Raw genomic sequence first — 27,314 nt, 5'->3', positions numbered from 1 at the left:
TTCATATCTATGTCTGCATCAAGTAAATAAACTGAGATTTTTCAGTGGGCATCAGTTGCTAAACTGTTGATTCCTCTGGCCTACTGCTCCTATTTGCCATACATGTTATATGGTAAGTAGTATTTGTGTCATTGTTCCTATCAGTGTAGCATCTCATACCAACAGCACTCTACATTTACCTGTTAAGGTTCCTATTTAGCCCCATGAAAGTCTCTAAATATTGGTTGTAATAATTGGTTGACCCTCGCTCAATTTTGGGTCCTCCTCTCTCAAGTCAATCATACTCCAGTCAAGGTCTGATCTTGCCTTTTGTCTTCAGGGGTTAATATGTCTCCCTAAAACTTAGAATAAACCACTACATTGCCCCCAGTCATTACGTTTTTCCAAATTTCAGGGGTAGAGGCCTGCCTGCAGACGGGAGCTAGGGAGCAAGAAGAGAAGTATGAAATCAGTGGCAGTCCACGACGAGGCCGGCTGAACAAAGAACAGCTGGTGAGGACTTCCTTGATAATCTTTAAATTGCTTTTGGAGCCTTATTGTGACTTTTTACCACTTGCCACTTTTGCAGAATGAGGAAGGTATAGGTGTGTGCTTTATTCCAGCATTTGCTTTTGAGGAGTGATAGACAACTGGTAACTTCCAGAACCAATTTCAAACTGTTAATGGATTTTTGTTGTCATATATGCTGCTAACTCTTTTCAGTACTTTCGAGGTAAGTCTTGGAAACATTTATTCAAGATGTTGCCTGAAACATAAAGTTGGAAGCTTTCACCCTTCATCAGTCCTTAGTACTCCAGGGTGTTTCATCTGTGTGTGTGTGTGTGGGGGGGGGTTTCCAGTGTAGCAGCAGCTTTCAGTTTCTACTGAGAAACAGTCATATCTGAAATTGGAAAATAAAGTTTACATTTCCTATTTAATCATCTGTTAGTTTTTTTCTTAGTTGTGAGTTCTCCTGAGATTACTTTGTAATGATGTTTGTTTGGTGGGGGAGTTAATTATGACTAGAGACATGCAAAGAGCTTGCTGGTTCTTTTGACTATAAATATATAGATGAAAGATAGGTAGACTAACAACAAAGTAATATTTAGAGCTAAACATTTTGGCTTCCACCCTCATCAGTAGCTGTGATGTTAAATGAGCGACACTTTGGAATGTTGGGAGGTCGAAAATTCCCAAGGAGAATTTCTGAAAATATATGTGAAATTTAGCCGTCTCATTCTCTCCACACATTTCCGCCAACAGCATTTCCTGTTCCAAAACTCAATATAATATTTTTCGTTCATTTCACTTGTCTACCAGAGTTCCTGCACCACAACACAACTCTTCCTGTTCCTAAAGACACTATGTGAGGTTTTCTGCAAGGCCCTCTCAATCCCTCTTTCCTTCAGTTGTATTTCCTCCATTCCCAAGGTCCCTGACTTCTTCTCTTGGTCCCTCAGAGTTCTCAAGAGACCATTGTGTCTTCTGTCCTGCCTTTTCAGCTACTACTTTAAGTTTTTTGTCAATTAGCTCACCTACTTAGCGGGCTCTCTTTCCCACTCATATTCCTGTCACCCCTGGGCTGCTTCTGTCTGCTTTGACTTCTTTTCAACATCATATAATCTGTCTTGTCTGCTGGATATAGCCTAGTTAAATTTATCTTTCAGTTTCCCAACAAATGTTGCACTATTTGCCAATATTCCGTTGCTGACACTTTCCCACTGAACAACTTTGTGAATATATTTTGACATCACACCACATCGGCCAATGGCTAGGAAGACTAATAAGTAATAGGCCAACAAAAGCCAGTTTCTTTTTTAAACTTCTATTCAAACTAGAGTATGACATAGGAGTTGGTTGTAGGGGATTAACAAATATGAGATATGAATTCTAATGGAACTGTACTATGGCTTCATCTTTTAAAAAATTCTTCTTTATTTTAGTTGCCAAAGTTGTTTGATGGCTGCTACTTCTATTTTCTGGGAACGTTTAAGGAGCACAACAAAGATAACCTCAAAGAATTGGTGAAAGCAGGTGGGGGACAGATTCTCATGAGGAAACCCAAATCAGATAATGATGTGACACAGACAATCAATACTGTAGCCTTTCATGCCGAGATTACTTCTGACCAAAGTTTCTGTACACAATATATAATTTATGATGCATCTTCCAGCTACAACCCAGAGAAAGTTCGTCAAGGAAAGGTTTGGGAGGTGCCATCTAAGTGGCTTATAGACTGTGTGATGTCATTTCAACTTCTGCCTGTTAAGAAATGATGTTTCCAGCATCATGACTTTTGTGTATCTCTAGTTTTCAAAGAGAGATTGAAATTATGTACCTTAATATAGTAGCAACTATTAAGCAACAGATTCTCTTCATTTATACCTTTAAAATTATTGGGGGCAGGAGTAGCACAACCAAGATTCTTCAAGTGTCCAAACTGGTGGTGGTGGGGAGGGGTGTGTGTTAACTACTGAGAATCATTTAACTTTTAATATGTTTGTAAGTACTGATTTTTATTAATTGATTGGATTTCTGTACACATGAGTTATACCATAACATATTTGAAAACTTTACCCTGTGTAAAGAGTTCCTGTGCACCTATGATTATTGGACATATTCTGAAAGTATGGTTATTTTTACACTGAAATCCTGTGGTTGCCTCCGAAAGCTCCATCAGTATCACTTTGGCTACTAGAATCGGTTTTATTAAGCAAACTGCAACATGCAATAGAATAACCTACCTATTAAAACATTTAAAGGCTTTTTTTCCATTTGTGTGTAGTGAAACTGACACTACCATTGATTTTGTTCAGTTCGTAATTGGATTATTTTTATGTTGGCAATCATGATTTCTGTGTTCTTATGCTGTATTTTGAATGTTTTGTATGTCATCACGGATAAATCATGACTTGAAGCATTGCTGTGTGAGCCTCTTGTGTATATATGCTGTGTAGTGTGTGTGCATGTGTGTGTTGGATGGAGGGAGAAATGTAGGCAATCCCCACACCAATCCAATCCTTGCAGTCATAGACCAAGATTGCATTGAATCAAACCCCACACACATGCACAGCAATTCGGCCTGTCAAACACTGCTTAGGTGGAGGGTGACTGCATCTCAGAGCACTACAAGTACTGCCTCATCCCTGGCCATTTGTGCGTGTCTTCTGAGGCTGAAGAACTAGTGCAGTGTATCTGTAGTGGGCATGAGCAACCTGTGGCCCTCCAGATATTGTTAGACTCTGACTTCTGACAGCCCCGGCCAGCATGGCCAGTAGTCCAACAACTTTGGGATGGCCAGAGCAGTCTAGCTCTCACTTGGGTGAAACTCATTTCTGGGCTGCATCCACTCAGATTGAAGGTGGGGACTCTATTTATTTATTTACTACATTTCTATACCGCCCCATAGCCAAAGCTCTCTGGGTGGTTTACAAAGGTTAAAACGTTAAAAATACAATATGCAAAATGTAAAAGAACAAGAAACACACAGACAGTATACACAAAGACAACATATATCTAAAAACTTTGAGCAATCAGCCAAACCATAAAACAAATCCAGGATCAATTAAAACTAATCACATGCTGCCAAATACCTGGGAAAGAGAAAAGTCTTGACCTAGAGCTGAAAAGATAACAATGTTGGCACCAGGCATGCCTCATCACGGATATCATTCCACAACTGGGGGGCCACCACCGAGAAGGACCTCTCCCTTGTTGCTGTCTTCTGAGCCTCCCTTGGAGGAGGCATCTGGAGAAGGACCTTAGATGTTGAGCGTAGTGTATGGGTATGTTTGAGCCAGGAGAGGCACTCTGTCAGGTGTTGCAGTCCCGAGCCATGTAAGGCTTTATAGGTTAGAACCAGCACTTGATTCAGGCTCGGAAACATATAGGCGGCTAATGCAAGTGGGCCAGAGTTGGTCTTACATGTTTGGACCTTCTGGTCCCTGTTATCAATCTGGCTGCCACATTTTGCACGAGCTGCAGCTTCCAAGCTGTCTTCAAAGGCAGCCCCATGTAGAGTACATTGCAGTAATCTAACTTGGAGGCCACCAGAGCATAGACAACTGAAGCCAGGTTATCCCTATCCAGACAGGGGTGTAGCTGGTCCACCAACCAAAGCTGGTAGAAGGCACTTCATGCCACTGAGCCCACCTGAGCCTCAAGTGACAAGGATGATTCTAGGAGAACCCCCAAGCTATGAACCTGCTCCTTCAGGGGGAGTGCAACCCCATCCAGAAAAGGTTGAACCCTTCTCCATTCAGTCAGAAGAACCTCCTACTAGCAGCATCTCAGTTTTGTCTGGATTGAGTTTCACTTTATTAGCCCTCATCCAGTCCATTGTTGCAGGCAGGCACCAGTTTAGCACATCCACAGCCTCACCTGAAGAAGATGCAAAGAAGTAGAGCTGTGTGTCATTGCACATGATGGAATGCTTTTCCACATGCCCCCGCCCCCCAGTTTCCTGCACCTAGGGAGAAGGCTAGGCTATATTTCCCCTTGACATACTAGATGTTTATGTGTGGGGAGTTTGGGCGGGGGGGGGGGATGTGAGCCCCATGTGAGTCCCATGTCAGCATGTGAGTCTTCTATCTTCCATTTGAAGTGAAGCCATCCAGGCAGAGGTTTACCACCTTGGTGAGAACAAGGCCTATGTCTCTGAAGTAGAATGTTAGAAAAAATTAGTGCAATGGCCAAAAGTCATAGATCAGTTGAAAAATAACTTTGCTGCCATATTTCACAGCTGATTTGGTCAGGTAACATTAACAACTGCATTCAATAAGAAGCGAAACCTTTGTGCAAAATAAACCTTTGAAATAGTTTTTAATTATATATCTAAATTATATCCCGCAGGCTGATCATGCTCATAATATATTGTCAATGTCATTCCATGATAGAAACAGAAGTAGCTAAATGCTGAAGTTGAAATGTAACAAGCTGTCACTGTAAAGCTTAATGCTTTATTTTTCCAGTGGTTTTAAGTGGTGCTAAGTCAACCTTAAAAATGGCAGAGTGCATTGTGTATACAGTACTTCTTTTTTTCAAAAACAAAAAGAACCCCCCCTAACTTCTCATTTGTGAGGGGGAAGAAGGACTTTCTCTTTCTCAATCTAACTCCCAGCAGGAGGTCAGATCTGATGTATCTGAGAAATGTCAGTACCCGCTGGGGGAGAGTGCGGGGCGGGAGGCAGTATTGTGCTGCATGGAGATGCTGAAATGGTGATGGATAACAAGCTGCCACCTGTTATTCAGTGCAGCATTTTGTTAACTTTTTTTTACAGTTCCAGAAGCATGCATGTTCTGTGGTTGTAGAAAGGTGCCTGTATGTTCGAGGCAGATTTAGGGAGTGTTTCTCTGTACTGACAACTCTCATATATTAGAGAACAATGTCATGGCTTCCTTTTCTGATCTGTAGCATGTTTTCACGTTATGCCAGTACAAATCAAGGCTGTAGTGTGCTATTCACTGAAGGGCCTTTATGGCTCAGGCAAAAGCCTCACATGCATCTTGGCTATATAAGCCAAGATGCGATCATCCTGAAGTGGTCAGTGACTATTACAATGCCATTTGGTGGAAATTGCTATGAAGTACGTTGCCGGAAGAGTTCAACATTACTGAGGCCATGGCCATCCCAGTAGATGTATGGCTTGTCAAAACCATGGTTCCAAGCAGCAATGGTTCAGATAATTCTTTCATGGTGACCCTATTTCATTGTCAGAATCATCTACCCCACCCCACAAAAAGCACCCCTGACTTCATAATATATTCACTAACCACGCAACAAAGATGTGGACCATCATTCCAGCTTTTTAAGACCATTATTTATAGCTGTCTGCATTTGTTCTGTTCAAAAAATAAGAAAATCTCATTGAAATCAATGGGAGTGACTTCTGAATAAGCAAGGTTGTAAACCTTCCTAACCCCATGTACTTTGACCAAGGGTATTGGGATTACTGGCATGCAATCTGGCAACTGGTGAAGAAATCTGAATCCTATTAATCCAAGCCCTTTGTTTTTTAAGTCATCAATGAACTAATTGCCAGCTAGATATAATTATCTACCCTAAATAATATTTGCATAATATGTCCCTTAGATGGGCTAAGGCTGCAGTCCATAAGCCACTTACTCTGGAGCAGTCTTCTATCATAATTTATTCCTGATCAAATAGATTATGGCTTGGACTTAATGGCTCCAGATCTAGCTCTTATTTGGTCAGTAATTAGGAGTGTTCATATAGCACCATCCGTGTTCAATGCACTTTCCAGAGTGACATACTCAAAAACACAGGCCACTGCACTGAAGACCTTACAGTCTAAATTTTGATAAGGGAAGGCAACTTAGGATGGGAGGGTGTGTGAACTCTGTTGCATGTACTTAACATTTTAGTTCACATCTACTGAAAACAAGCTTAAACCATAGGTGTTACAGAAGATCGATTGAGGGGGCAGTGTTTGGCAACAGTAAATACCGATAGAAGCAATCAGACTAGCAACTTATTTCCCAGTGTATTCTTCAGCTTGCAGTTGCAAGCTGTTGTAAGCACTGTAGCAGAGATGAGATAGGGAAGACGACAGGAAAAGCCAGAATCTTATTTGCATTTTGCAAATTGCTTTTACTGTTGTTGTAACCCCTCAGATAAATTGTCTGGAAGGTCCAAGATGAGCCCATTATTTTAACTTTTATTTCCTCATCACTCAGGTGAAGGGCAGCAGCACTGTCAGCATGGAGTCTCATAAGTGCTGTTGACAGCGGGTACTCCTTGGTTAGTTCCTGAGATGGAGAGCTACCATTCTAGATGTGCCAGTCTCAATACAATCCTGTTGCCATGAATATTCATCTGTTCATATATCTGCAATTAGGCAGATAAAAGTACAGCTATCCAAATCTCACATCCACTAATTGAACTGGAGCAGCAGCCGATCTCTGTGAAATCAAACCTGGGGACAGTCTAGAGCCCCTGTGTATTTACCTGCAAAAGGCAACTCCTGAGCTCAGTTTCCAATTTTCACCTCTAGCGCTGTGTAGGAGGAAGATGACTTGGGTGTGGTATCCCTGGGCAAAATTTCTTCTCCCCAAAGAATACCGCATGGATAAAGGGGAACGTGCAGTTTCCAAAGCAAGCGCGCGGGGGAACTCAAAGCTTTCTTTGAGTCTACCCTCCCTGGAAAGAACTTAATATGTTGCATGTGAAATAAAGAGGATTTTCCTTTTCCTCCCCAGCAGTTAGTTGCTTGCAGTTTTCTACTTCTTAAAATGAAGTTGCAGTGCATTTGGAAATCCAACTATCCTATTGTGACATTTTGCAAAAATATAGTTGCAAAAAAGAGAGCATTTTTATAATAAAACTCAATTGATGACCATCAACCCAGAAATATGATCACATATATTATCATCATCTTAAACTGAGGTCAATCCTCTGCTTGATTTTGTGGCAAAATAAGTATTGTCCAACTACTTCAAAACCTACGCTATGCCACCAGCAACTTTCATTACATACCATTTGTATTTAGTAATTAGGAGTGTTCATATATTGCCATCCGTATTCAATGCACTTTCCAGAGCCACAGTTTGACAAATACATTCTGAATCTGCTTATTTTTATATCTTAAATACAGTGGATTGAGGTCTGGTCTACACAAATAGCAGGATCAGACTGTAAGTGAATGGCTAAATGCTCTCCATGTAAAATAAATAAAGTCCTTGCAAGCAGAAAACTACCGAAGGAGAGACAGCTAACATTTCTCCCTGATTACTAGTTTGTTTGTTTTTAAAAATGGGGTAATTCAGAAATGTGACGCCGCTGCACCTGCAATCTAAAGTGGTACAGTCCATTAACATAAGGAGAGCCATGTTGGATCACATGTTGGCCATCCAGCTGCTTGAGGGAAACCCACAAGGAGGACATAGGTACAATAGCAGTATCTCATTCTATCTCTTCCCTCTGCTGCATGTGCAGACCAGGCCTGATTCATGGCTCTGGTAAAAGTTCCAAGATAATTGTGGGTGGCCAATTAAGTCACATTTATCCACCACCACCACCATTCTTTCCCCCAAAACTGTCATTACTTTTGAGGTTGAATCACAGTTCCTTCTTTTTCCTGGAGGGAAATAGATCCTTTTTACATTTTACAATATTTGATCACTTTCAGTGACATGTACCAAGAGCAGTGCAACCAAAGCCAGTTATAATTAGACCTCGGGGTGCAATTAATAATGCATAAGCGAACTATGGTCTCTTATCAGGACACCTCTTGTACTTAATTGTAATTAAAAAATAGTATGCTTTAGCAATTTATAAAGACACCGCTGGGACAAAGTTCATGAGGAATTTTCTTTCAAGAACAGTTTCCCTACAGATGGAAACTTAAGGTGGTAGGGTCGAAATGGTAAGCTTTGTTAATCTATGACGATGATGTCCTAAGCAAGCAATACCTTTTAAGTGTGTGTGTGATTTCAAAATGAAATGGAAAGAACAGTGGACAATGTAACCACAAACATTCAACCAGGTGGATACCATGTACTATGTACTGAAGAAGAACATACTTCCAAAAGCTGAGCAATTTGCAAACATTTTCAAATTGGCCTATGGAATGGGAACAGCTGCTAGCCAAGCCTGAGAGAGAACAGTTTCAAGTCTGCTTTTTAGCAGTGTATGAAATGCAAGCAATAATTTCATCTGGGCTTCGTTGAATTTCCTTAACTTGTATTTTGTCTATTTCAGGCTCCCATGAAATGCACCCAAGATTTTGATCTTATCTTTATTTTCACCCAGTATGCCAGCTAGATGACACAGGAGTGGCTAGGCACTTTGGATGTTGCTGCCTCTTCAATAGCTTTTCCAATTACACCCAGGATGCAGAAGGAGTTTGCAGGCGTTATTCCAGAGTCACTGGCTGTAACCTTTGAGACTTCTTGGAGAATGAGTAAAGTGGCAAAAGACTGGAGATGGGCAAATGTCCCCATCTTCAAAAAGGGTGAATCTAGGAAGCGCCAGACCAGTCAGCCTGACATCTATACCAGGCAACATTCTAGAGCAGCAGTCAGTCTGTCAGCATCTAGAAAAGAATGCTTGGATTCCTAGGAGCCAGTATGGGTTTATCAAGAATAAGTCATACCAGACCAGCCTTCTTTCTCCCTCCCTCCCTCCCTCCCTCCCTCCCTCTCACACACACACACACACACACACACACACGTCTGTCTGTCTGTCTGTCTGTCTGTCATCTATCTATCTCTTGATTTCAGCAAAGCATTTGACAAAGTTTCCCATTATATCCTTGTTGTCAAGATGGTAAAATGTGGTTTGGGTGCTACTACTGTTTGGTGGATCCACAGCTCTTTGAGCAGCGATACCTAACGAGTGCTCCTTAATAGCTCTGTGTCAACCTGGAGGAAGCTCTCGAATGGAGCGCTGCAGGCTCTGTCCTGCTTGACATTTTTATAAATGACTTGGATGAGGGTGTGGGGGAGAAGCTGATCAGGTTTTTACATGACACAAAGCTGGGTGGACTCAGATTGCCTTTTGCAGGTGAATCCACAGGAGCCTGGGATTCAAAAGCAAAATGGACTTTATGTGTTGAAATGATGGCAGAGTGGCCAGGTGATATCAAGAGCACAACTGAGCATGAACCAATGTGCCTGCACTTGAGTCATTGTGTGATGAGAACAAAAGGATCAGACAAACTCCACACGCACACGCACACACTGAAAGTATGTGTGAAAGGGTAGCAAGGCCATGTGGGATAGCCCTCCCCCTGCTGCTGTTGCACTCAGCAGCCACACACATGCATGCTATCCACCCATTTGGTCAGCATATGAAGGGTTTCTACATGTGTGTAGGTGTATGTGTGTAGAGCTCTTTACATGGAGTGCATCCTGCTGTATGTGAATATACAGCCTCTTCTCATGCTGGCCAAATTCACAGGCAGTGGGGGCTTGTCCACCGTGTGCATTACCAACAGGTGTGGGGCTAGCCCACACAGCCCCACAATTCCCCTGACATGTCAGTTCAGTGCATATGCAACACACACATCCCATGAATGCTGAGAAAAACAGAGCTCTGGAATACTGTTGAGATTTCAGAAAGGGGAAACTTGAGGTCTTCTACAGGTTGCCCACCCAAGAAGCCAATAGTTGGAAAGTGTTCTCCAGCCCAGAGGTGAATCCAGTTTCAGAGGAATGCCATTTTCCAGTGAGAGAGGCTGAATCTACACACAGTGGTTTTACTGTTATCATACTGCAGTGATAACTATTGGTGCCCATTGGTGTCACAGCAGGATGATAACAGTAAAACTGCTATGTGTAGATTCGGCCAGAGAGGCCATGTTTGCACATCATGCTAAGCCGGGATTTAGTGTTCCATCCATGAGCCTCTGTAAGCCTGAGGAAAGTTTTGGTCTTGTCCAGCCCTCTCTCTTTCCTCCTCCTCCTGTGCAACCTGCCCTGATTCCTGGCATGTTACCTACGAACCAGAAATTGTGGTTTAAAACAAGCTCTACTCAGTTACCAAACAACCCAACAACAAACCTTAGATCAGCTTTCCCCAACCTGGTGCCCTCTGGACTGTAACTCCCACTATCCCATAGCTGACTGAGGGATTGTGGGAGTTGTAGTTCAACACATCCGGAGGGCACCAGATTGGGGAAGTCAGCCCTAGACTGTTTTCCTGGTTTGTTTAACAAACTGGTGGGGACTCGTGTGACTGAATGCTCCTCCATACAGGGTTCTGGTGTGGTCTTCTCCCTAAGATGGGAATTGTCTATGTGGAGAGAATTATTTGGTATGGAGGAGCACTCAGTCACGTGAGCCATCCCAACCAGCAGTCTGATGTAGGGCAACTCAGACATAGGTTTGCCTACCTTTGTGACAATGTGGCCCGACGTATGTGCGCGTGCAGACTTCTTTTAGCACAGTGGGAATTGCCCTGCCTTCAGTCCAACAACAGAGCTCCACATCAATAGGATTTTAAAACAGAGCATAACGTGCCACCTTCCACACTAATCTGAAGGGAGTCAGGGCTATTTTGCATACAGATGGGGAGATAGGGCTGAATCATGTGGAAATGCTTTAATGCAGTACCAGGAAGTCAAGGATAAATGTATTAAGGCAAGAGAAATGATACAGTCGGGTAGAGGAAATGTCACATTATCAGTTGCTCTGAAATACCAATTCCTTAAATTGCTTTAGTGATTAGTTGGTTTACACAGGCAAAACTAAAACGGATGAAAGGAGGAAAGAGACTATTGCACACGAGGGGCCCTTTCCTTGCCCCAATTATTTTACATTTTGAGATAAATTAAGGATATGGCTTTTGTTACCTCACATATGCCAAAGCAGCCATGGTTTATTGCGAGCAAGAAGCGGCCTGTGCAGCGGTACAAGAGAAGAACAGTAGTCCCTGCTCCTTCAGACAAGTTGTTGATTCAGGATAACTAAACTGCAGCCGAGGCCAAGTGTGTGCATGGCGAGGAGGCTGGTGGAGGTGAGTTCTCAGTTCCGTCTATCTTGAATTTGCTTGCAAAAATGCCGTAGATTTTTTTCTCAACAGTTTATGCTACAGAACAGTAAGTCAGAATTTGAACAATAAGGAGAAAAAACTAAGACAATGTAAATAGTGATAAATTAGACATGATAATTCTCCCCTCCAGCGCCACACACACATATGCATACTCCTCCTCCCATACTATGGATGCTATTTGGATATAGGGATTTTTGAAGGTGGGGAAAAGCCCCACAAGATAACTGCATTTACTAGTGTAATGCCCTTTTTTATTATTATTATTATTATTATTACCTACCATGGTTGAATGTTATGTTTCGAAAAGTATTTCTTCCACCTGCATTTTCAGATCTTCTGAATTCATCAAGTCAAATAAATTGGTGAATTTTGCAAGATAACAATAACAATGATAATAACAACAACAACAATTATAATAAAAGCTCTTCCTTGAATCATAGAATAGTAGGGTTGGAAGGGGCCTACAAGGCCATCGAGTCCAACCCCCTGCTCAATGCAGGAATCCATGTCAGAGCATCCCTGACAGATGGCTGTCCAGCCTCATTTTGAATCAATACTTTGGTCTCTCATAAGAACATAAGAAGCACACTGCTGCATCAGACCAAAGGCCCATCTTCTTCAGTATCCTGTTTCCAACTGCACATGCTCTTTGGGATGGCTAGAAGTAGGCCATGAAGACAACAACCCTTTCCTGTCATTGTCCCCCAGCAACTGGTATTCAGAGGTACACTGCCTGTGAACATGGAGGTTCCATTTAGCTATCATGGCTAATAGCCTTTGACAGTCTTATATCCCTGTGTTTGTCTAATCCCCCTTTAAAGCCACCTAAGCCAGTGACCTTCACCACATCATGTGACTGTGAATTCTGTAAACTAATTATGAGTTTCCTGCAGAAATCCGTCTTTTGTCTGTCCTGAACCTACTGCTGATCAATTTCCATGTGTGATGCTCAGTGGTAAGCGACTGGGAGAAAAGTTTCTCACAAGCCACTTTCTCCAACCATTCCTAATGTCATACACTTCTATCAGGTCTCTCTTTAGTAGACTTTTTTTCCAGGGGAAGGCAACCTGGTGCCCTCCAAATGTTTTGGATTACAACTCCCATAATTCCTGACCATTGGCCATGCTGGATGCGGTTTATGGAAGTTGTGGTCCAAAACATTTAAAGGGCACCAGGTTGCTCACCAGAGACATCACCTTGCCAACAAAGGTCCGTCTAATCAAAGCTATGGTTTTCCCAGTAGTAATGTATGGCTGTGAGAGCTGGACTATAAGGAAGGCTGAGCACCGAAGAATTGATGCTTTCGAACTGTGGTGCTGGAGAAGACTCTTACGAGTCCCCTGGACTGCAAGGAGGTCAAATCAGTCCATCCTAAAGGAAATCAACCCTGAGTGCTCATTGGAAGGACAGATACTGAAGCTGAAGCTGAAATATTTTGGCCACCTAATGCGAAGAGAAAACTCCCTGGAAAAGACCCTGATGCTGGGAAAGACTGAAGGCAAAAGGAGAAGGGGATGACAGAGGATGAGATGGCTAGATAGCATCACCGATGCAATGAATATGAACTTGAGCACACTCCGGGAGAGAGCGCAGGACAGGAAGGCCTGGCGTGCTATGGTCCATGGGGTCACGAAGAGTCGGACACAACTGAACGACTGAACAACAACAACAACAACAACTCTAAACTTAAAGCCATGGACCTTTTAGCCTTTCCTGATGGGAAAGTTGCTCAAACCCCTTTTGGTTGTCCTTTCCATCAGTTCCCAGCCCCTTCTTCTCAGTAGCAAAGAAATGTTGCTTCTGTTATTTGTAACACAGTAACATGGTTTCAAGTAAAACTTGTATATGTTTCCTTAACCCTGCGACCCTCATTATGCCTCAAATCACCTTAGCTTGGGGCACTTTTTCAGACTAATTCGCCGGATTATACCAGGGTGCATCGTTTCTAGACATTTCCTGCTAATGCATTTTGCATTTGTAGCTAGTATCGGGAAATCTAGTACCAAAAGGTTAATGTATATCCATCAGTTCTGTTAAATGTGCTAGTAGGAGACAACCCATTTCTGTAAATTCATTAGAACTGAAAAGGCACATGAGACACTTGAAATCCTCTCTCTGAAATCCAAAGTGCTATTAACACCATCTTGCCTGTCGGTGAAAAGGTTTTATTTTTCAGACATGGAAGTCAGATTCTCTAGTCAGATTCTTTGTAAAACAGAAAAACAGCCATCAATGCAAACTGCACTTTGTGGTCTGCCCTTATGGTCTCTACTTTTCTAGCCCACTGCTAAGGCCTGGGTTCATGCCGATATGTTGCTCCTTGCATGTTCACACTCCAGCCCTCTGACTGCTCTCCAACACAAACAACTTCACCGCATCTCTGGCGGCCACACTAGATAGCAAGGGTAGCTGTGCTGTTTTTGCTCCACATGTCTGCCCTGTTCATGTGTTGGGAATTGGGTTGTCTTATGTTAATCTGAATAGGAATGTGTGGGGGGGAGGGAAGCTGACTCCTCCCCCTGCCTAACCTTGCTTCCATCACCCCAAACACCCTTTCTCCCAGTTTGCCTGGTATCAGAGCTGGGCTGGAAGAAAAGTGCCAGAGAAAATGGAGCACGGGGAGGTGGTGAAGTGGTGGATGGTTCAGTTCTCCTTACCTACCTGCCACTTTTCATATTAAATAAGACTTCCCTTTATGTGAATGGGACAGACATGTAAACAACAAACATGGCTGCCTGCATCGTGTCAAGTCTGGCTGTAGGGTAATTAATGTCTTGAGGGCACAATCTCATGCATGTTTAGACAGAGAAAAGGCCTACAACTCCCAGCATTCCCCAGCCAGCATTGCTGGCTGGGGAATGCTGGGAGTTGTAGGCCTTTTCTCTGTCTAAACATGCATAGGATTGTGCCCTTAGTGTCTTCTTTATTTGATTGCATCCAGGTTGCCCAGGAGACCATTCCTCCTCATTCCTCATTGTGATCTCTCAGACTGACGAAGAGCACTCTTATAACAATACCATGTATGCACTTGGTTTACACATTAAACACAGGTGGGTTGGCTTTCTATGACTCCTCTTTAATGGGCAAACTCACCTGGGTGTCCCGTCTTCAAGAGCTGGAGATTGGATATGAGGCTGGGATTCTAATATTTATGTTCTGCCTATTCCTGGGAAATTTCTCTGGTCTTATTGAAATGCTTTTGGCTTCCTTTCAATTCTGCAAATGTTTCAAAGGCATATCCCAAATTCTCAATGTATTTCAGCTTTGGTGCAATGCAAGGCCAACTCTTATTACATATAGATTTTATTAATTATTTAGTTATTGATATTTATGAATTGCTTACATTAACAGAAATTTCTAAGTGATATACAACAATACAATATAAAACTATAATAAAATACTGTATAAAATTTAGAAAAGACAATAGCATGACAATAAGAAAGACAAGATCATCTTTGTGGGAGAGCTTGTTGGAACAAGGACATTTTCAGTAGATGCCAAAAAACCAGAATGTTCAATGCCTGTCTAATTTGTAGTGGTAGGCACTACAATACTAAATAACCCTATTCCAAGCTCTCATGGACCAGACCTCTGATGTCTCAGGCACCACTTATCTCCTGAAGAGTGCAGCATCAACAGGCAGGTAGGATTCAAGTGATCACTTAAGTACAAGTTGTTTAAAGCTTTGTAAACAAGTACCAAATCCTAAAACCTGATGCTGAAGGTCAAGGGAAAAGCACAAAGCAGTGCCATGCACAGTGTAATCCTTTCTGGAACGCACAATAATAGTACAAGGTGCTTGCATTCTGACACATCAACAAAAAATGTAGATGAGCATGAAAAGTGACATAACATAAATCCAGTATTCATGACAAATATGCTTATGAGAGTGAAGAAGTGGAAGAACATGCATTATGTGTCTCATTAGACATCTATGCTGTAATCACATAAGTCTACTTCCCATCATGTTCACATGTTGCTTTTGATGCTGTATGACACATACATTATCCAAGTGATGCATTCCCTAGGAGGAACATGGAGCACTCTGTTATACCTCCTCCTCCTCTTCTTCTTCTTCTGGGGGGGGGGGGACTCACCAATGTAGACTGCAATTAGAGTGAGCTGATAGCCAGAAGGCACACTCCAAAGGATTACTGGGAAGAGATCCCTGGAAACTGATTAGCAGACACAGGCAAGTAGCCTGAAGAACACATGGAAAGATGGAAATGAAACATAGAAGCAGTTGTGAGATGAATAAGAAAATTGGCCAAAGTGGATGGGATGAGAAGTGGTTGGAGACCAACTCACTGATGGCCACCATGATTTGCAGAAACTCCTCCTCATCTGAGGACGGGGCAGGGGGGGGGGAATCTTCCCTTTGGGAGTAATTAGGGTTGAACCCAAGACCTCCTGCAGTGGAAGTCTTTACTCTACTACATTGCCACCCATAGCCCCGCCTTGGCCAGGACCCCCTGCATGGAACAAAAGGCACAGAATGGGATGTGTTGCAGGCTACCCCTCTGAAAGACTACCAAAGGAGTCCCACCATGAATGCACCACTGTCTGGGGTCAGTTGTTGTTCTCTGGAATGGGGTGCCTGGGGTTCTAGTCTACCAGCCCACTGACTTTTCTGATTTCTGCTGCTGCCTCCTTGCTTCCTCATGACAAAGTATTGTTTCCAACAGGACAGTACCTAGAGTAGAGTAGGTGTCGCTATGCAGAGGGTAAATCAGCTTTGAGTAGCATGGAGCTAAAAGGAGGTGATGTCAGGACTACAGCTTCCCTTTGCAACCCTCTTACGCACTGGGCAGCCACCCTGGAGTCAAATGATACATATGGGGCAAATGCATGTAACAGTACAGTAGCAGCCCAACTTCCCTCCTTTTCTGAATTCCAGCGGGGGTGATGAGGAGACAAATGTGGCAGAAAGGAGCTTATTCCTCCCTACCTCTATCTATCTATCTATCTATCTATCTATCTATCTATCTATCTATCTATCATCTATCATCTATCTATTGTATTTTTATCTCGCTCCTCGGCCAAAAAAGGCTCCCGGAGCAGCTTACAATCAATGAACAAAGAAGACAGTCCCTGCCTGCAGGCTTACAATCTAAAAAAAGACACGACACACAAGGAAAAGGCAATGGGGAGGGAAGAGGGAGAAAAAAGAATTAGGTGGACTGTCAGCAGGGCTGGTGGGATGGCCCTGTTCCCTCCTCTCATCTCCCAAAGGAGGGGCAGCCCAACTGGAGCAGGCCCTGGTGTTTCTTCTTCCCCACAGGGCCATGGATGTCAGCCCTGTGGGGTGGGGTGTGTGTGTGCTCCAACTGGAGCAGGCCCTGATGTACCCTTTGCCTGCTCCCTCGCTCCTTCTTCTTCCTTCATGCTCATTTGCCCTTCCTCCCCAAAAAAGGACTGCCAAGTTACTGTTAGGCTACTGAGATGCCAGCTGTGTGGTATATGCCTGAAGTTGCTATGGCCTTCTCCAGAACAGGACGTAATAGACTGCATGGGTATCTGACCAAGATGTTCACAGTGACTTAATTTTATTTCAACTTATTTATTTACTTCACATGTCAAAGCAGCTTACAAACAAAATGTAAACAAAGCAAACAATAACACTGAAGTACATCATTTAAAAATATAAAATTCATGAAACAACAAAATATGAAAAGCAGTAGTAGCACCAAAATAATAAATCAAATCTAAAGCAGCCATAGCAAGTTTACTGAACATTAAAAGCCTGGGCAGACTGTCATGTAAACCTCATGTTAAGCATCCCTAGGAGAGCCTTCCAAAGGCATGGAGCCACCACTGAAAAGGCCCTTTCCCCAGTAATGACCTGCCTCCCCTTGCATGGCAGGAGTGCCCAGAGAAGGTCCTATTAGGATGACCTTTTAAATAATGGCCAACATTTTTGAAGATATAATCCAAGCTATTAATATCAATGTCAGCCTGTACATCACTGATGTAAATTAACCAGCAACTAAGGCTGGAGAGGGGGCAGAGGGAGGAGTTAGTGCTCTACCTTTAGCTGTTGTGCTGGTCTTGAGGCCAATCTACACTGCCAATTTAATGTGGAGGGGGAGCAGTTTGGGGTCATTTGTGACACATGACAGTTTTGTCAGTTCACAGCAACCCTGTAGATTCCCTCTGGAAAAGGCACATTTTGGCAGTGTACTTTTAGCCCATTTTTTCTCTTAATGTGGCTCTCCCATGCGGTCCAGCTGTTATATGCTTCATTCCTCCAGGTTAAATTCGGCATGATGGGCATGCCCAGGAGTGTGTTTTTCACCTGGCTGTGACCTCAGTTAAGCGGAAGCTCCCTGTTTTCCCCCACTGTTGTGCTTTCCCACCATTTTGCGGTAGCCTGCGCAGATACAGCTCAGGTATCTCACTTTGCATCTCACTGTAATTCATTCTTCTTTCCTTCTCCACCCCTCCGAAGTAAATGATCTGGGTTTAGCTGCTTAATTTTCTAAAATTGCCAAATCTCTAAGACTCTAAATCACAAAACCTCCAAAATCTCCAAACCATTAAATCGCTAAATTGCTAATTTGCTATAGTGCTAAATCGCTATACCGCTAAGTCGCCATACAGCTAAATAGCTATCTCGCTAAATTGCTATACTGCTAAAGCACCAGAGTGGCACCTGGGGCTTTCTCCTGCAGCTCCCTGCTCTGCTCTTCATTTCTATGTTGCACCTTTTACTTTTAGGGCTTAACAACTCCTAAATCACCTTCCCTGCTACCACTTTCAATGACAGTAGCAGAGTTAGTCAGCAAGGGCTGTGGAGTATCTTGGAAACATGAAGAAATTCTCCATCTTCTGGACATATGGGGGAACAGAAGATCCAAGAACAGCTTAGGTCCAGTCACAGGAACTTTGATTCCTATGGGCAGCTTTCCCACCAAATAAACAACAGGGGCCACAAACGAAGTGCTGTTGAGTGCCGGACAAAGACCAAAGTCACGCGACTGGAATATCACAGGGTGGTTCATCACAACTTCCACTCTGGGAGTAATGCTGCCACCTGCTGCTTTTACAAGGAGCTCCATAGCATCCTTAAAGGGGATGCTACAATCCAACCAAAGCAGGTGTGAGCCACAGCATTGCCTTTCAGATGAGGGATCACAGCCATGATCTACAGACTATAGCTGTTTGGGAGTACGTGGCTCCAGTGGAAGAAAATGTTGGTAAGTTACTTCCCCGCCCTCCCCATGTCCCCCCGCCCTCCTCTCTTTTCCATCCTTTAATTGTTCATTTGTTCCCTTAGATCCCGACATTGTGGAGTCTGCGGAGGGGCACGTATGGGCAGGACAGCCACATGGTGTGTGAATGGCCGGGTAGTGCCATTTCTTGAGAGGGACCCCACAGGCTGCATTTTCCCACCCTTTGTGGTCGCACCTAGTGATGGTTTGCTGTTGTATCTCTGCAGAATCATTTCTACTTTGGCAGCCCCTACTGAACCTGATATTGCACCTGAGTGTATTTCTGTATCCCAAGAATAGGATTTGGGGTGGGGTGGGGGGAGAATCCAGGCCACTATGGGGCGATAGACTCGCTGGTTCAGAATATACACACATACGTCATGCCAAAACTCACCAGTCCGTGCATCCCCTCTGGAGCAACCTGTTGGCATTTACTCTGCAGCAGCCCCTACTCCCACACCAGTCAACCTAGCCAGGCTGTTGTGTGCCCAACCTGGGGGGGCGGGGAAGCGCCCACCTGTACGGTCCGCTGTTATGGGCATGCAGACTGCAGTACACAGCCAGGAGTAATGACCTGGGTGTGTAGTGTGAGGAGGGGCTGTTTTATAGCAGTACATGTGGGTGGGTGAAGTGATTTGGGCCCAATCAGGTGTTCTGTGGCATGTAGAAGCTCCCCTAAGATGTCTCTCTCTCCAACCTAAACTTACACCCCAGTGTAGAGACATGAAGTCTCTTTAAAAAATCGGAAACATTCTGGAGAAACATGGGTTTTTCCTGGTCTTTTCTGAGGGTTTTGGTTTTTTCTGAAGAAATGGGAAAATGTAAGAGTTTCAGATTATGAATTGTTTCCCTTTTAGAATTTCAAACACAGTAGTTGTGTATAGTTCCCCAGCCTTTACTTCCTGCAAAATGAGTTTTGAACACTCTGCTATAAGAAGAATTTAAAGAAAGCCAAGAGATGTAAAATGTCTGGAAATAATGAAGCCCTAGGGGAAAAATGTTTCTTAATCCTCTCTGTAAGATTCCCACATAGTTATTCATTCCGTAGTAGAACTGGTGAACTAAAGTATATTTTTCTGATAGACATTTATGCTCAGTTTCCCAATATGTAAGTAGAGTGAATGTGTTTTCTGAACAAAACAGTCTGGGTTTTGTTCTATAGAGTCCTGTGATTCTGATGCTGCTGCAGTCATTTAATGTAGTTCAAATGTTTTCAGACAATACCTACACATTTACTAACTGATTTTAGTCTTAGAACTTATACAACATAATTATGATTTTAAAAGCACACCCACTTATACAGAAAATCAGTGTGGGAATAGAAAGGCTGCTTGCTGTTCCTAAAGCAGCTCCCCCAACCCCCAGGATGCCCTCTGGATCTTGTGGGGCTACAGTGTTCAGCATTCCTGACCATTGGCCCTGCTGCCTCAGGCTAATGAGAGTGAAGTCTAAAACATCCAGAGGGTACCATGTTGGAGAAGGTTCTCTTTAACCAACAAAGTCACTTGAGATCTGTAAAGAGTGCTCAGGAGAAAACTTATCATTTATTTTTCCGTTTGTCCAAATGATCTGTTGCCCCCTCTCAAAACAAAAACAAAAACAGAAAAAGTGGGTTTTTCCCCCTATGGCCTCCAAATTCCCAGGCATTTCACATTTCTACCCTGGTCCCAGGAACCATTCCTTACTATATGCTCATCTCTTGCATACTGCTACTTCTAGCTCTGGTGAACCCTCCACAGATGTCTGTGAGTTGATAGACTCCAGGGCTCCAGAGATTTCTCAGGACTGGGCTGGATAATGAATGACAGCCAGGTAGGCTCTGGTGTCCCATTCTATGGGACTTTGACAAAGGAGACAGGGCACACTTGGAGATTCTAGTGCATTACACAGCATAGACCTACACCAAAAAGCAACCTACTAAAGTGAAATACTAGGATAAGAAATCTTCCAGAGAAAAGCACATGAAGTCTTGCTAGGACTACAAGGATGAGAAGTCATCATAGATGACATTCTGATCCATAAAGCCACACATGTGGAACATGATGCAAACCTCACAGCACTAGCAGAAAGGTGCAGAGAGAGAAACCTAAAACTGAATCCACGCAAGATGCAAATTGGAGTGCATCTGACCAAAGATGGTTTGAAACCAGACCCTGAGAAGATTGCAGCAGTAGAGCAACTGGAAAGCCCTTATGACAAAGCTGAACTGGAAACAGTGATGGGCATGTTTACCTACTTGGCTAAATTCTCACCAGGGCTAGCAGAAATATCAGCTACACGGAGAGAACTATTAAAGAAGAAGGCAACATGGACATGGGATGATAGCTATGAAACCGTGTACCAACAGATGAAAAAACTCATCGCAAATACACCAGTACTCAAGTATTTTGACGCAAAGAAAGGAGTCACAGTGCAGGTAGATGCCTCTAAGCATGGAGTTGGGGCAGTTTTGCTACAAGAAGGAAAGCTGGTGCCATAAGCATCATGCTCAGTGACCACCACACAAGGCAACTATACACAAATAGAGAAAGAAATGTTTGCCGTAGTTGTGGGATGTGCAAAATTCCACCAGTACATTTACGGAAGAATTGTAACTGTGGAAAGTGATCACAAACCACTGGAGAACATCACGAGAAAGCCACTGGCACAAGCAGCAGCCAGACTCCAAAGAATGATCTTGAGACAACAAAAATATGACTGCAAAATCATCTATAAACCAGGCAAAGAAGTACCAGTAGCAGATACCCTGTCCAGAACAATGCCACTCACCTGCACTGAGAAGGAGGAAACAGATCTGGAGGAACAAGTACACATGGTCATTTGAAATCTTCCAGCCACAGACAAAATACTAGAAGAAATCAGAGATGAGGTAGGTACAAAGAGATGAAAATATGCAGAAACTCATAAATATAATAAACCGAAGGTTGCCAAAAACCAGAACAAGGGTTCCAAGGGAAGTAACAGAATACTAGGCAATCAAGGAAGACCTCAGCAATGAACAAGGATTAGTGTTCAAAGGTGAAAGATTAGTGATTCCACAAAAATGATGACCAACAATGCTGCAGAAAATACACATGGGACACTTTGGCACTGTGCTATGTAAGAAAAGAGCCAGAGGTGTACTATATTGGCCTGGGATGTGGTCACAAGTAGAGGACATGATTACAAAGTGCTCAACCTGTCTGGAATACCAGAGATCCAACCCAGGAGAACCAGTAATAACCAATGATCTTCCAGAAAGACCATGGCAAAAATTAGGAACAGATTTGTTCACACTTGAACAGAAAAATGATCTACTCATGGTTGACTATTATAACAGATATCCAGAAATTGTACAGCTAAAAGGCACAGACACAGACACAGATATAAACCACATGAAGTCCATAATGGCACAGCATGGCATATGTGAGGAAATAGTTTCAGATAATGATCCTCAATACAGCTCAGCTGAATTTGCAACATTTGCTAAAGAATGGGAATTCAAACATACATGAACCAGCCCATATTATCCACAAGTAAATGAACTAGCTGAAAAATGAACTAGCCCTGCAACCTCCTCTCCTTTGCAAGAACTTCCTTTTGCTCTTTCCTACAGTATTTTTATTATGTCCCTCACTTGCCTTTCCCTTCAACCACCCTTCCTTTGTAGGACCTCCCCCTTGCACTGCCATACACCATTCTGCCTGCTACCTATTAGTTCATTCCTCATTGGCCTTCTTGCTGCATGGGGAAGCTACTAGGGCAGCTTCTACCTACAGAACATTTTAGATGGGTGTGGCCAACTGGGGGATGGGAAATGATATCCTGAAACACTACAACTCCCCTTATTCCAATTCTTTCAGATCCTGGGTTCCCCAACAACAAAGCTACCCTATCCCTGGCAATACACCCAACAATGGCACGTAACCAGAGGACAGGGAGGACTACAAGTAACAACCTGGATCGTCTGGTGTGGCATGTGACATCACAGAATAATGGCCTGCTCCATGTGTTGGAATGTGACACCCAAGTATATGAAGAGAGCTTGGAACACGCTGTGGCAAATGAAGAGGAGTGCAGGAGGGACAGACATGCACTGCTTTCTTCTATAGACAGGCAGTGTGACCTGACAGAGAAACTAGTGGGGAAACTAGTAGGGGTGGGGGGGCCCACGGGGAATTAGCGGGAATTGCCAGAGGACAGTGAAAATGCCCCTGCAGACCTATTTGTAGAGGACCATTCAGAGGTGCCTCTCAGCACACCAGGGGAGGATTTCCACCCCTTGTGTGCTGCTGACATCTCCAAATGTGCTGCCTGTGCATGCTTCCACCCCAAAGAAATCCCCACCTGGGCATAGGAGACAGGCTTCTCCCATGAAGAAACCTCAAAAATTCTCCTCATAGCCACCCTGCAAGTGGGTCACACTATGCATAGGCCCTTAAGTATTTCATATGGGTTGACCATAAATACCACAAAAAGGTGGGGATGTCTTTGCTAAGTTGGACGTTCAGGAGAATTGTGCTGCATATAAGTCTCTCAGCCATTAACCATCCATCATGGCTTTTTCCACTTCACCCCACCTCCATGTCAGTGACCCTCCCTGTGTGGTCAGTGGTTCCCTGAAGGAGGATGGAGTAGTAATGTTTCTGGTTTATGTAGCCATCTCCCTGTCTTATGTGCAAAACAATCATCATGTGACAACATTCACAGCAGCCAAATAATGAGGGAAACCCAGTTTTCCAAAGTTCTCAATGATCTGCAAAAGGGAGGAAGAAGAAGAAAGGAGAGGTAGTTCCCCACTTGCCAATTGCAATTCCACAGCAGCCATTTTGGATGTACATGAACAACAGAAGCCTTCCATAAGTCTACCACCCCTACCCCCAAGTAAATAAATCGCAATAATCACTGCAGCCCAACCCTGGGGCTTCCCAATTGCAGAACAGTGTTCTTCCACACACACCTGTCCAACATTGCCAAGCTTCACCATCCATCTCAGCAGTAGATGTTCCATCGCCAGGCAGACCTCCACCACAATTACTGCAGCAGTGGTTCTCCCCACTCCAAACTGATGAGCAGCTGTCCTGTATGTACAGATGTTTGCCAGCTGCCATATACAGAGGGCTACTCTTTTTACCACTGGAACGGGCTTCCTCATGTTCATGGTTTGCCTTTCAAGGACTGGTTGGAGAGCCCCAGCAATTTCGAACAATGTCCCATGGAACACTCTGAAGTTAGCGATCTACTGCTCCTCATCCCAAATTTTGAGAACAAAGTTCTCTCACAAGTCCTGACTACCAGTGAAACACCACCTCCTCCTCTGTGATTTGGGTCGAGAGATGTGGAATTCAGTAGAGGGAAGGTGTCCCTTCCCATAGTGTAGTAAGATGGCTCTTCTCCTGTGCCTTCTCTGCATCCAGCTTTGAAGCTTCTTCACCCTTGAGTCTCTGTCTTGTAGGAGCAGCAAAAGTGAGAGCATAGATTGGATATTGCAAACCAAAACGCAGATCGCAGAGATATACAGCTGCACTGTATCAGGATCCATTTTGGAGTGACCACTGTGCATATAACCAGGCCCCCAGCAGACTTCTGCACATGTGCAAAGCACATGTAGGGTTTGATTCACCTGAGTCAGGCACTCACAGTGCAGGTGCAAGGGACATTTCGAGCATAGGGCAGAAAAAGCAAAAGGGAACAGTGAAGCACAATTATATGCAATAGAAATTGCAGAAAAAATGATACAGCAATATTGCACATATTGAAAAACGATTCAGTGGTATCATGCATACGGAGCCATGGTATATTGGCATATTGCTAAAGCACTTCAGCACGATTAACGCTTAAGCGCTTTAGCGATATGGCAATATACTGTGGCTCCTTATGCGTGATATTGCTGTATGGTTCCATCTCACAATAGGGACATGGGAGTCTCATTTCTGTGGAGACTGGCAGGCTGTGGAGACCGGCAGGCTGGCAGACTGTGGAGACTGGCAAGCACACTTGTTGGTGGGAGGCAGGGAAACTTCCAGAGAAAAGGCTCTGCTCCTGTTCTCTGGATGCCTGATATTCCTTACACAATACATTTCCTTTCCCTGAGCAGGGGAAAAAGGGGGGTGGAGACCAAGCCTCTCATACATGGTTGATGATGTTCATTCCGACTTGCGGGATGCCACCTAACCCACCCCAAAGTTAGGTGGATTGGAGTGCAGTGTGACCTGTGAAAGAGGTTGGTTTGGGAGGAGTATAGGCCGCTTTCTTCAGCTTAGTGTGCCGCTGACAGACCAACGCTGATTTCAGGAAAAAACAGAGAAAAGCTGAAAGCAATTCTCAATGCGTTTCCATGAAGATGGCCCCTTGGAGATATAATCCATCTCTGATTCTGGTTCTTGCCCTTTCTCTCTAGAGCATTAGCTTCTTGGAGCAAGGGCTAAGTAAAGTGCCTTTATAATAGAGTCCAAAGCTGAGTGAAAGCGTCTAATTTCAGTTTTAATATAAATAATTAACAATCAAGAATAATTCCTCGCCAAATGTAATTTGTTCATTTTGATTTGACCATCACAGCATCATTTTAATTATTTATGGTTGTACCTCCTAGCATTCTAGGAGATGTACTATGCAGTATTTCACAAGATAATGAAACCTTAGTAATAGGAGGCTTCATGGCAGCTATTAAATCTTTACTGAGAGAAGGGACAAACTGCAGTCGGCGTATATGAATTATGAAGTGAACAGACTGGCAAAATGTAGGTCCCTGCTTGGCGTGACTCTACCTACGTTGTCTTTGAAATGCCTACAGGTCAGCTACCCATGTCTATCTGTGCATCGTTTAAGCAAGTAGGGGTTGCAACCCCAGCCACCTTCCCCAGAGGGCAGAGAGTACAACCTCACAGTTGACAGAGAGCTTCCATTCATTTCTTTCAGAATATCACTCTCAGCATTTGGGAGTCACACCGAGCTCTCGTGTGCCAGCAACACCACTTCACACGTAAACTGGCTACTGATATAGTTACGTTTGCTTAACTTCACACAGACCCTCTCACATAACGAAAGTGCGTGTGAGGGGGCAACAGGGACATGCTGGCTAACCCCGTTCCTACTACCAATGTGCACACGTTGTCCCCGCCGTGCGTTTGGCAGCCATGTGAAGCAGCATGATGTGTGCACCAAAGCATCTATGTCGGGCTCATCCACACAGGGGAAGGGGACCCCCCCATACACACATACAGGCAAAGGGGGACCCCTCTCACCCAGAGGAGCCTTATGCAAGTATGTCTGCCTGTGCATAGGCCTGCCAAATGTCCGGCAGGCAGGGGGTGTCGCTGGTTTCCTCGGCTTGGCAGCGGGGGCAAGGTTAGTTGGTGTCGCTTGCTAGCCCCTCGTGTATGCTTTCAGTGCCTGAGGGTGTTCGTGTGAACTTCCCTTTGACTCGTACATTTCTGAAACACTGGTCATACGCAGAGAGTTGTACTGGTCGAACCTTGCCAAAGCGGGGTCTGGTAACCCCAGGTACGCCACCATGTACACCCCATGTACGTGGGGCGTACAAGGTGTAAGTTTACTCAAGTACATGGTGTACTCAAGGTGTAAGTTCACTTACATAAAATATGAAACTTATGAACTGACTGAACTCATGGAGGACATGGTATGCTTTGAAATCCAGTGTTTTCAGGAGTACCCTTATGGTTTACAAAGGGACTTCCCCTGTCTAAGGTTTTGGTTAAGAGATTTTTGGCCCATCGTCAGGATGAAGGCTCTCCTTCTGAGGACTTCGGAGGTTGTGAATGGAGGTGGGATGATGGGTGGGGATGGCCATGCTGGATGGGGATGATGGGAGTTGTAATCCAACACATTTTATTTGTTTGTTTATTACATTGCTATACCGCCCAATAGCCGAAGCTCTCTGGAGGATGCCAGGTTGGGGCAGGCTGTGCTATGGCACTTTCCTCTCTGAACGGCATTCTGGAGGCAAGGGAGGAACAAGCATGACTCAGCACAAGGAAGAGAGTATCCAAGACAGAAAAACCAATCTTTCCTACACGCTGCACAGCCATCACCAGCCACCGGGTGCAGGGGGAGGCATGTGTCATGGGAGCAGCTTTCCACCTTTCCCCCCCTTTTGGTTCCCTCAGGCTTCCTTCCTCCCCATTGGTTCTATTAGGGAATTAACCATGTCAGCTCCAGGGCTGGTATAGCTTTGCTGCTGGCTGGGGGGAGCGTGTCAGCGGAGTGGGAGGGCTTTGGATTCTCTGGAACCAAGCTTTCCCCCAATCTGCCTTCAGCATGCCCCCTTTTGGCCCTCTCCAAGGGCTGTGGGGTTTCTGCACTTGCAGTGGGGAGGCTTGTGAGCGTGGAGCTCTCTCTCCAACCTAGGGGAGGGGGATCCACTCTGTCCTATGCCCCCAGGACACTTCCAGAGGCGAGGGGCTCGCCGCCTTCAGGCACAATCTAATGCATGTTAAGACAGAAAAGAAAACCCCTACAAGTCCCAGCATTCCCCAGCCATGCTGGGAGTTGTAGGACCTTTTTCTGTCTAAACATGCATAGGCTCACACCCTTGGCCTCCAAAATCTTCCTTGAAGCTCCCTTACGCAGAGTCAGGCCATTGGTTCATCCAGCCCATGATGGTCAGCTTGGGC

General features: G+C 44.1%; 1 protein-coding gene across 5 annotated transcripts in view; it reads left to right on the top strand.

Annotated features, from left to right (window-relative positions):
* BARD1 (BRCA1 associated RING domain 1) overlaps nt 1-2,901 on the top strand; it is a 61,038-nt gene extending 58,137 nt beyond the window's left edge. For 4 of the 5 annotated variants that reach the window (XM_084819364.1, XM_084819389.1, XM_084819359.1 and 1 more), the window contains 2 exons: nt 395-492; nt 1,923-2,901. In XM_084819364.1, the coding sequence (XP_084675490.1) occupies nt 395-492; nt 1,923-2,255 (431 nt within the window). In that variant the 3' untranslated portion in view covers nt 2,256-2,901. The remainder of the gene's footprint in view (nt 1-394; nt 493-1,922) is intronic. The other variant, XR_014785699.1, reaches the window with a different exon arrangement.
* Nucleotides 2,902-27,314: the final 24,413 nt, after the last annotated feature.

Source organism: Heloderma suspectum, chromosome 1 (assembly GCF_057233095.1).
Source record: "Heloderma suspectum isolate Gila_16-S chromosome 1, 16-S_ref, whole genome shotgun sequence".
NCBI classification, from domain to species: Eukaryota; Metazoa; Chordata; class Lepidosauria; order Squamata; family Helodermatidae; genus Heloderma; species Heloderma suspectum.
This window is presented reverse-complemented; position numbering and strand designations above follow the sequence as displayed.